At 43.9% G+C, this 8,992-nt stretch overlaps 1 protein-coding gene across 1 annotated transcript; it reads left to right on the forward strand.

The window, feature by feature from the left end:
- The first annotated feature begins 6,360 nt into the window (after positions 1–6,360).
- Positions 6,361–8,299, forward strand: LOC136303579 (inhibitor of nuclear factor kappa-B kinase subunit beta-like). Its single transcript, XM_066207209.1, has 5 exons — positions 6,361–6,504; positions 6,618–6,679; positions 7,096–7,205; positions 7,462–7,511; positions 8,026–8,299. Exons 1-5 carry the CDS (start codon positions 6,390–6,392, stop codon positions 8,037–8,039), a joined length of 351 nt encoding a protein of 116 aa, XP_066063306.1. The 5' UTR covers positions 6,361–6,389; the 3' UTR covers positions 8,040–8,299.
- The last annotated feature ends 693 nt before the right edge of the window (positions 8,300–8,992 follow it).

Below are 8,992 nucleotides of genomic sequence, written 5' to 3' on the forward strand. Positions count from 1 at the left end.
TTTCCCCGTGAGACTTTGTAGCTTGATTATCTTTAAGAGACATGTCTCTTGCAGCCAGTTAAATGAAATATTTTGGATAAAGTTTAATGGAGGAAACCAATTTAGAAAGCTTCTTTGATTAGGCCACAAGAGAAAGAAGATAAGAAGGAGGAAAGGTGGGATAGCAATTTTTTGAGAAAGGGAGTAAACGTTCTGGAATTGTGTAGCATTTACTCAAGCTGTGTGTGGTGTGAGGCTTAAAGTGAGGGGACAAGGGAACCACTGACGTGCAGTTTTAAGTGAGAATAGTGATGAAGATGATGACCATAGAAGACGGAAGGCTGGTTACAATGGAGTTCTTATTAACAGTGAAAGGTGACAGTGAACAGATACACCAAGAATACCCGGAGAAGACTTGTTTACTTGCAAGTCTTGAAATGAAAACGAGCCAGGATAACACATAACACATCCACAATGATAGACCACTTTGTAACATTTTTCTTCCTCTGGTTTGTAGTGAGCTAAGCAGATTCTCATTCTGTCTGATGCAGACAGCTGCAGCCAATGGCAAAGAAATGCTGCTGAAAATACAGGAAGATGGCAAGAGAATTATTTGATGCCTTAGCCTCTTACCTGGCACTGGACAGTCATGATTGCTCCTACCAGCACAAGGAGACATGGGAGCTTGCCTTCCATTCGGAGTGTTTTTCACATCAGCTCTAAAGATCAAATTATCTGTAGAGACAAAAGATAGGATGTTGAACAAAGGAAGTTTACAGTGTGAATGGAGTTCAAGGTGTAACTTTAAATGAAAGTTTTAAATGATGAGAATTCTTTTTATACATTTTTTCAACCCATCACTTCTCAGCTGTCTGGTCTAACTGTCCTGGTCTTCCTAGGGAAACTGCCAGGCTGGATCCAGATGTGCTTTTACTTGATAAACTTAGAAACTCGATAAGCTAAAGCACACTCATTTACATCTGGAGGAAACTGAGAGAGTGCTTCCTGGGGAATAATACAGAAGTAAATTCCAAGTACTTTTTCCCTAAATTGTAGGATGCCAACAGTAGTACCATGTGCACTATTAGAGAGATGGGCTTATCTGATGATGCAGTGTAATGGTGATTTAAATGCGTTAATTGAGATTCTGATTACTGACACCTACTTAAGAGATCTCTTGCAGAGGGTCTGCTGAAGGGTCAGTTTGTGTTAACTGTGGTTTAAGAGGATCTGCATTTCTTGTAGACTGCTACTTTGGGTGAGAGTGAAGATTCTCTCTTGTGTAGAGAATGTGTAGGCAAAATGACTTTGCTTGATGATAGGTGAGGACTTATTTTCAATATTTCTACCGATTCTTCCCAACTAAGCCTTTAGTTTTTACTAGTATCATACGCTTTTGCTAAAAAGACAGAGTTATGGCAATGGTCTGGCAGGCTAGCTTTTTTTCTGATAGTCTCATTTATTTGTTGCAGCATCTTTCTGTATGTCCCTTCTATGCAGTCACAACTATACATTATTCCCTCTAATCTCTTCAGCAGCTTTACACTTCAAAGCCCTCTTCAATCCACCAAGAAGAGTTTCTGCTTTCTCCAAATCGATTTACATAGTCTGACTCGTCTATCAGTACTCTTGGGAGAGAACCTTCATTGATCCCTAGTGGAAGATTGTAAGGTGTCATGTAGATGTGGTACCATTGTGGGGTAGGTGCATCTGTAGGCTGTACCCTTCCTGAAAGTGATGAACTCTTGTCTGTCATAGGAAGAGATAACACATGGTAGTTCTAATCCTAAGGCTTTTCTGACCTTTGCTATAATCTGCCCATAGCTAAAACACAGACCTTAGGCCTCAGATGGGAGTTGATACTGTCAGGCAAAGAGGGATGGAACAAATAGAAGGATGAAAACGGGATGACAGTGACTTCTTTCATCTTCTTTCCCATGCAATTAAACCAAGGCACAAAGCTGTAATTGCTGCTACCGCAAGTCACAGTCCATAGAGTTTTGTGCTTCTGGAGAATTTAATTGCTGTTGCTGAAACTTCTTGCATCCCTGAGAATTTGTGGAACTCTGGAGTTCCCTCGGGATAGAGAAGGGAAAGACTACATTCTGTGTTCCTTACTTGCAGTACCTGGACCAGCTGGAGAATTGCTGTGGCTTGCGGGAAGAAGCTATTCTTATCTTGTTATCTGACATTGGTAAGTGGTGGCAGTACCTTCAGTTGTCTGAACTATGGAAACCCTTTTAGTCCTGAGTCCACTCTCCAGATATACAGTAGTGACCTTAGTGACTCCATTTCAGACTGACCTTTTATGATCTTGATCATTTCCCAAAAGTGTTGGGAGTCTGGGGAGGTTCTTGCCTACTGGAAGCTAGCCAGCATTACTACAGTTTACAGGAAGGATGTGAGGGAACATCCGGAGAGAGAACTCAATTTGTGTCCAGAGTTCTATGGTGCTGACTTTACCCCTGACACTCAGTGTTTCATTGTATGTTTGATTGTACAAGGTCTGATGTGAAAGCCATGCTTATTACTAGATAGAATAGATGAATCCTTACTGAGCTCATGCTAGGTACTGTTACTTAGCTCTAACAACTGGCTTTTTCTGTCTCAGCTTCTGCTCTCAGATACCTTCATGAGAACAGGATCATCCATAGAGACCTGAAGCCAGAGAACATTGTGCTGCAGCAAGGAGAGCAAAGGGTAAGCAGGAAGCAGTCGTCTCTACCTGCACAGACAAGTAAACTTACAAGGAACCTGCATGTGCTTCATGCAGTTACATGGTCCCTCTGCAAGAGCACTCAGCCCAGGATAACACCTGTCTCAGGTCACTGTCACATAGTATTCTGTGTGCAGCTGAGGTGAGACGTTGTATTAGACGTCTGTTAACACCTGACATTTTGACTTTCAACTATTAAGGAAAGAAGCAGACTGTACTGATTGACCAAAGATCGGAAGGAGCTAGAGGCGTAACTGCTAAGTGTGCTACAACACCTTCAAATTCATTGTGGTTTTAGAAATCTACAGTAGCCTCCCATTTCTGCTTCTATCTCTTCACTGGCACCTTTCCTGCATAGCTTTGAAGTGCCAGACCTTTTCTTTCTGCTGTATGATGTGCTTTTAACAGGACTTCAGTCTGGCATTCTTATTCTCTGTTGTGTGTTTCAGTTAATACACAAAATCATTGACCTTGGTTATGCTAAGGAGTTGCATCAGGGGAGCCTGTGCACATCCTTTGTTGGGACTCTGCAGTACTTGGTAAGAAAGGAATTCAGCTAGAAGAGCAGCTACTGCTTTCTAGTGGGATAGAATTAACTGTTACCAAGCTTTGGGCTGGGATTAGGTACTTGCACGGTATGGGGTGCGTTTGTGGTGCTGAAGCTAGCAAAGGTGACTGCTTTTTTGCTGACGCTGGGTTTTGCTGAGACTGGGTTTTGTGCTACCTGCATCTGTTATAAATAAGCAGGAGTGCCAGTAACCTATGCTACTCACTCCAGGAGGGTCTTAAAGCACTTGAGAGGCAGCGTTCAGTAATGTCTTTAATTATTTGTACAAATGTTAATGAGATGTTAAGGGACAGAGAAAGCTGAGAGCTTTCTGGCCAAAGCCATCTGGCTTTGTCTCATGCGTGTAAACTGTATCAGGCCCCAGAGCTGCTGGAACAGCAGAAGTATAGGGTGACAGTGGATTCCTGGAGCTTTGGCACGCTTGCCTTTGAGTGCATTACAGGCTTCCGACCATTCCTACCCAACTGGCAGCCAGTGCAATGGTGAGTGAACCGTGGCTGGGTGGTAAGTGGGCATGATGTGACTTTCCTGTTTACAGGAAGCAGAAGTGTGGTCCCTTGATTCTGAGGATAATATCTCCATGTTTCTTGCCCTTTTGGAAAGTGACCCCTTTCACGGGGGCTTGACTCACCTGAGCAAGTTCAGCATTCCTGATCCTTGCTCTATGGGATAAGGGCTGACTCCCGCAGGGCAGGTAACAGAAACCAAAGTGGCATCTGTATTATATGTCAAGAGTAGCTTTCAAGAGCCTACTAGCATGCAGGCTGGGAAAGGCGGGCAATTTTTTCACCATTGTACTCGCTTACATTAGGCATACAAAAGTGCATCAGAAGAGTGAGCTGGATATTGTTGTTTCAGAAGACTTATCCGGAGAAGTCAAGTTTTCTAGCAGTTTGCCCTGCCCCAACAATCTAAACAGGTGAGTACTAAAAATTGCTGTGCTGAGATAAACTGATTCTTCTGCAAAAGGACCAAGTTTGTGTTGTATGCCTTACTGTGTTAATCTGTGAATACATTGAGTGCGTGACACAGGCAGTACTACTGTCGCTTGTCAGACTTGTGTAGTCTTGGTTTCTGCCTTCTAAACACTGCGTTTGTGATGGGGAGAGGTGGAGTGCTGGAGGGAGAAGGAGGGGGGCAGTTTTGTCAGTCCTCCCACACAGAACAGGCCGCATCGTTACTGCCAATGAACTTTTACCTTTTCTGATCTGGTTTTTGTTGCTCAGTGTTTTGTCTGGGAGGCTGGAGAAATGGCCGCAACTCATGTTAATGTGGCACCCACGTCAGAGAGGTACAGATCCTACCTATGGACCCAATGGGTGTTTCAAAGCATTGGATGACATTTTGAACTTGAAGGTAAGCAATATGTCTGTATTACCCTAAAAAGTTTTCCAGAGAGCAGTTTCCTGAGCCTCTGAATCCTGGACTTAGGAGGAAGAGTGAGGCAGAAACTCATAGAACTGTCTCCTGATCGTTAGTGACAGGTGCTTTCCTCTTGCTTCTTTGAGGACAAATACTCCCTGAGCTTGTTGGGAGTAGCGAATAGCTTCTGTGCATGCTTGGTTCCATATTCTGATAGAGGATTCTACAGGTATTTAACTGCCATGTGGCCTCTCTTCCACTTGATGGAGGACAAGAACTTTGCCATAATGTTAGGAAGTAGCTGTAAAGTGACTTCTTGATTCTGCCAAGTGCTTTGAAGAGTTTCTTGGTGGTCATTTTTTCGGTCCCTCAATCTCTGCTCTAAGATGACCAATGTATCTTCAGCCTTTCTCATGCCATGCTACTCTTCTGGTAGGTGCTTCACGCTTTGAACATGGTTACGGGAACTGTGCACACCTACCCTGTGACAGAGGAAGAGACTCTGCAGAGTGTGAAGGCCAGGATTCAGTCAGATACAGGAATTCCAGAACAGGACCAGGAACTAGTGCAGGAAGCAGGACTTGAATTGTTTTCTCAGAAGTTGGTCACTAAACATACAGCTGATGGCAAGGTGAGTCTCGGTATTCCCTTTCTTAAGTTTGAGTGAATCAGAAGTCACTGCACTCGCTTTGGGATCACAGCACTCCCTGCTGTTGTGGCATGCTTTTGTCATGGTAACCTCACAGACCTAACAGCCACTGTAGCGTAGGCAGCCTGTTGCCTTTGGTGCTCTGTGTTTGTTTGAGGAGGACTCTTCTGTTTGTGGTGTTGCCAAGGCTTGCTCTTCCCAAGAAAACCTGGTTGGGTCTTTTGTCTTGTGCAGGGGAATGATACTGCAGCAGCAGACACAGACCTTCTCTTCCTCTTTGATAACAAGAAAGTTTCCTGAGGCTCAGGTGGCCTTGCGTCCTCATCCAGAAAGTGTTGGCTGCATCCGTAAGGACTCCTCTGGCATGAATATGAAGGGCGGGCCGGGGTCAGTGTTGAGAGGGGCGTCTGTGTTTTGTGGTCTGTATCATGCACAAAGAGTAGAGGGAGCTTTTGCGTATTGGGACTGAAGAAGCAGTAAAATGGACTGTCATTCATTCAGTTTATCAGAATAACTAAAAAAGGGAGGTGTTTGATTTTGACATGCTAGGGGAGCTGCACAGGGGTTATCCAGCTCTAGGCTTTGCAGGCAGTAACATGCCCCTCAAAGGAGCAATGTTTTGGTCTGGTTTGTGATAACACAGTATTCCTGCTTCACGCTGATATGTACATTTCCCTTTCTCCCACCTCCTTTGTTTTCAGTTCAGGATCCAAAGAAGAATCTCCACTTTTTCCAGTTGCGGGAAGTGTGGGGTCAGATCTGGCAGACGATGCGGATGCTGAAAGAGGACTGTAATCGGCTTCAGCAGGGGCAGCGAGCAGCCATGTACGGTGGCCGTTTCTCCACAATACTTATCTCTGTCTTTGTGCGCTGGTGGAAGGGAAGACAGAAATGGGACCCTGTTGGAATGGGGAAGCCTGTGATTGGAGCTGTATGCAATTCATGAAAAGTGGAGAGTTAGCCCTTTGGCACAACTGCATTTGTCCTCAGCGCTATCTCAAGTATCTGTTTTGGATGTAAATGAAAGCCTGGTGGATTTCTACTTTCAGAGGCTAATAGGACCTTCTTGTCCTTGCAGGATGAATCTGTTGCGTTACAATAGTGCCCTCTGGAAGATGAAGAATTCTATGGCCTCCCTTTCTCAGCAGCTGGAAGCAAAGCTGGACTTCTTTAAAACAAGCATCCAAATTGACCTGGAAAAGTATAAAGAGCAGATTGAGTTTGGAGTTAGTGAGTATAGCATCTGGCAAACGGGTCTTTTCATGACTCTTCTCCTCACAAAAACACCTGCCTCCTTCTCTGTGAACCTGAGAAAGCCAGTCACCCTTCTTTGATTCCTGTAGCTTCTGAGAAGCTGCTGTTTGCCTGGAAAGAGATGGAGCAAGCTGTGGAACTTTGTGGGTGGGTATGTTTCTAAATCTAACTGCTAGTCATAAAGAGGTTTGTTTTTGTTATCTCTCCCCTCCTCCCCCTTTAGCTTCATTGTCCCTGCCTTAAATAGAAGCCCCTTGTATCTGCCCTGATGTCAGATTTCACATTGCCTTGGTTTGTGTGGCACAATTTTTGTCCATTATTAGCACTACATGAAGCTCATTCTGTTGTAAGGCTTAGGGGGAAATGGGAGATCTTGGCGAAGCCCCAGAAACGTCTTGGAATTTCCTTGAATTGAAACGACTCGTTTGTCTTTGGCCAAGGCTGCTGTTTGCATCTTGTTGGTTTGTTTAGAAATAAGAATGAGAAAGGAAGAACCAATGTGAGTGTGAGTGGTAGTGTCTCTAGGTATGAGACTGTTGTGTTGCTTATGTTCTACCCTGCTTTCAGGAAGATGATGTGGAGCAGGTAGTGAAGAGGATGATGGCCCTGCAGACAGACATCGTGGACCTGCAGAGAAGCCCGCTAGGTCGTAAACAAGGAGGAACACTGGAGGATTTGTGAGTTGAACTACCTTGAGCTTCAGATGCAGGAGTGTTTCTGGCTAAGCTTACTCACTAGAGGACAGTGAAAGGGCTGTTTCTTCCACCCAAATTGTGGGGGACTGGGAGCACTTTAACACTAAAGATGTTTTTTGACTCATCTGTCATTGTTCTGAAATGGCAGACAGGTATAGAAAAGATTTGAGTTCTCAAACTATTTGTTCCATGTTTTGGTTCTTTGGAAATCCTTTTCTTTCCTGCTTTTTTCTTCTAGAGAAGAACAAGCCAGAGAGCTGTACCAAAGACTCAGAGAGAAGCCAAGAGGTAAAAGACGCTTTAGCTCAAGGTCAGCTTGCTTTGTGTGTAACTTTGGAGATGTAGTAACGATCATTGAGAAAACTATCTGACTTCTAGGCCTGCCCAGACACTAACAGCACATGGGCTCTCCTGGATTGCCTTTTCTCGAGAGGGAAGTCAGGGAGTCAGTTTCACACTAGGCCAGCCTTCCTTTCTTGGTGCTTTGTGAGCTGTTCTCGAAACTCCTCTGGAGCTCTTCTCAGAGCAGGCTGTTGCCATAAGCAACAAACAACCTTTCTGGGTAGAAAGGATGAAAGACACAACTGTTCCTTTGATACAGTCCCAACTCTCCTTTTCAAGTTCTTTAAATTTTGAAGAAGGTGGCTAAAATTCAGTGTAATTCATCCCACTCAAACTCGCATATCCTGAACTTTGGCTGTTTCAGGATTAAAGCAGTAGTGGAAATGAGCCGTTAAGAATCTTCTCACTCTGTCCTATAAACCGACCTTTCTGTGTAATATTGGCTCTCATTCCGGATCAGAGGACAGGCGGTGACAGCCAGGAAATAGTACGACTGCTTCTACAGGCAATCCAGACCTCTGAAAAAAAAGTTTGAGTCATTTATGCTCAGCTCAGGTGAGCTTTGTACATTTTATTCAGAGTTGAGAGAAGGTATTTTCTCTTCCAGCAAGAGAAGGTTTAAAACTCATTGCATATGACTCTTGAGATCTTGCAGTGTTAACAGAAAATAATTAACTTCAGAACTGTTCTCCTACTGCAGTGGCCCATGTGTGATCTGATTAGTTTTTATTTTTTTTAATAGTAAAACTGTAGTTTGAAAACAGAAGGCATTGGAATTGTTCCCCAGAGTGGAGAAAGTGATGAATCTGATGAGTGAAGATGAGGAAACAGTTGTTAGGCTTCAGGAGAAACGACAGAAGGAACTGTGGAACTTGCTGAAAATTGCTTGTGTAAGTAAAATAAGAACTCCCCTTTAACCTGAGAATATGGTTTGTAGCACAGGCTACTGAAACAATAGTAAATTGAGTGTATCCTATGGTTCTTTTCTTTCTTTTGAATCAGTATGAAAGCCAAGTTCCAGGTTGTCTCATATTCCCGGCTGCTGAAAACTAGTGGGAACAATTACACTCTGAATATTCTGTGTTTTCTTCAGAGTAAAGTGCGTGGTCCTGTTACTGGCAGTCCAGAGAGCGTGAACACATCCCGTCTTGGTAGCTCAGGTCAACTGCTGCTGCAAGTCCCTTCTGGAACATTCAATTTATCAGAATCTGTAAGAAAAAGGTGAGGCAAAGTCTGGAGTTCTTCGGCTGCTAATGCCACCACTACAAAGCTAGGCTTCCTGCTTTGTGCAATAATGGCACACAGGGTTTCTCATATTTTACACTTTGTGTTCAGCTTGCATTGTCAACAGCCTTAGTTTACTTGGTAGTTAAGACTTGCTGGGGCTTTCAGATCTTCCGTATGAAAATTGGGTATCATGCATGGCT

Source organism: Chamaea fasciata, unplaced genomic scaffold, assembly GCF_029207755.1.
Source record: "Chamaea fasciata isolate MVZ Bird 193981 ecotype frontalis unplaced genomic scaffold, bChaFas1.0.hap1 SCAF_38, whole genome shotgun sequence".
NCBI classification, from domain to species: domain Eukaryota; kingdom Metazoa; phylum Chordata; class Aves; order Passeriformes; family Sylviidae; genus Chamaea; species Chamaea fasciata.

Excerpts from the sequence above, each read along its gene's own strand:
- LOC136303579 (XM_066207209.1), top strand. The coding sequence starts at position 6,390 with ATGAAGAATTCTATGGCCTCCCTTTCTCAGCAGCTGGAAGCAAAGCTG. Across the intron at positions 6,505-6,617 it reads GCAGATTGAGTTTGGAGTTA|CTTCTGAGAAGCTGCTGTTT; the intron begins GTGAGTATAGCA and ends TGATTCCTGTAG. Across the intron at positions 6,680-7,095 it reads CTGTGGAACTTTGTGGGTGG|GAAGATGATGTGGAGCAGGT; the intron begins GTATGTTTCTAA and ends CCCTGCTTTCAG.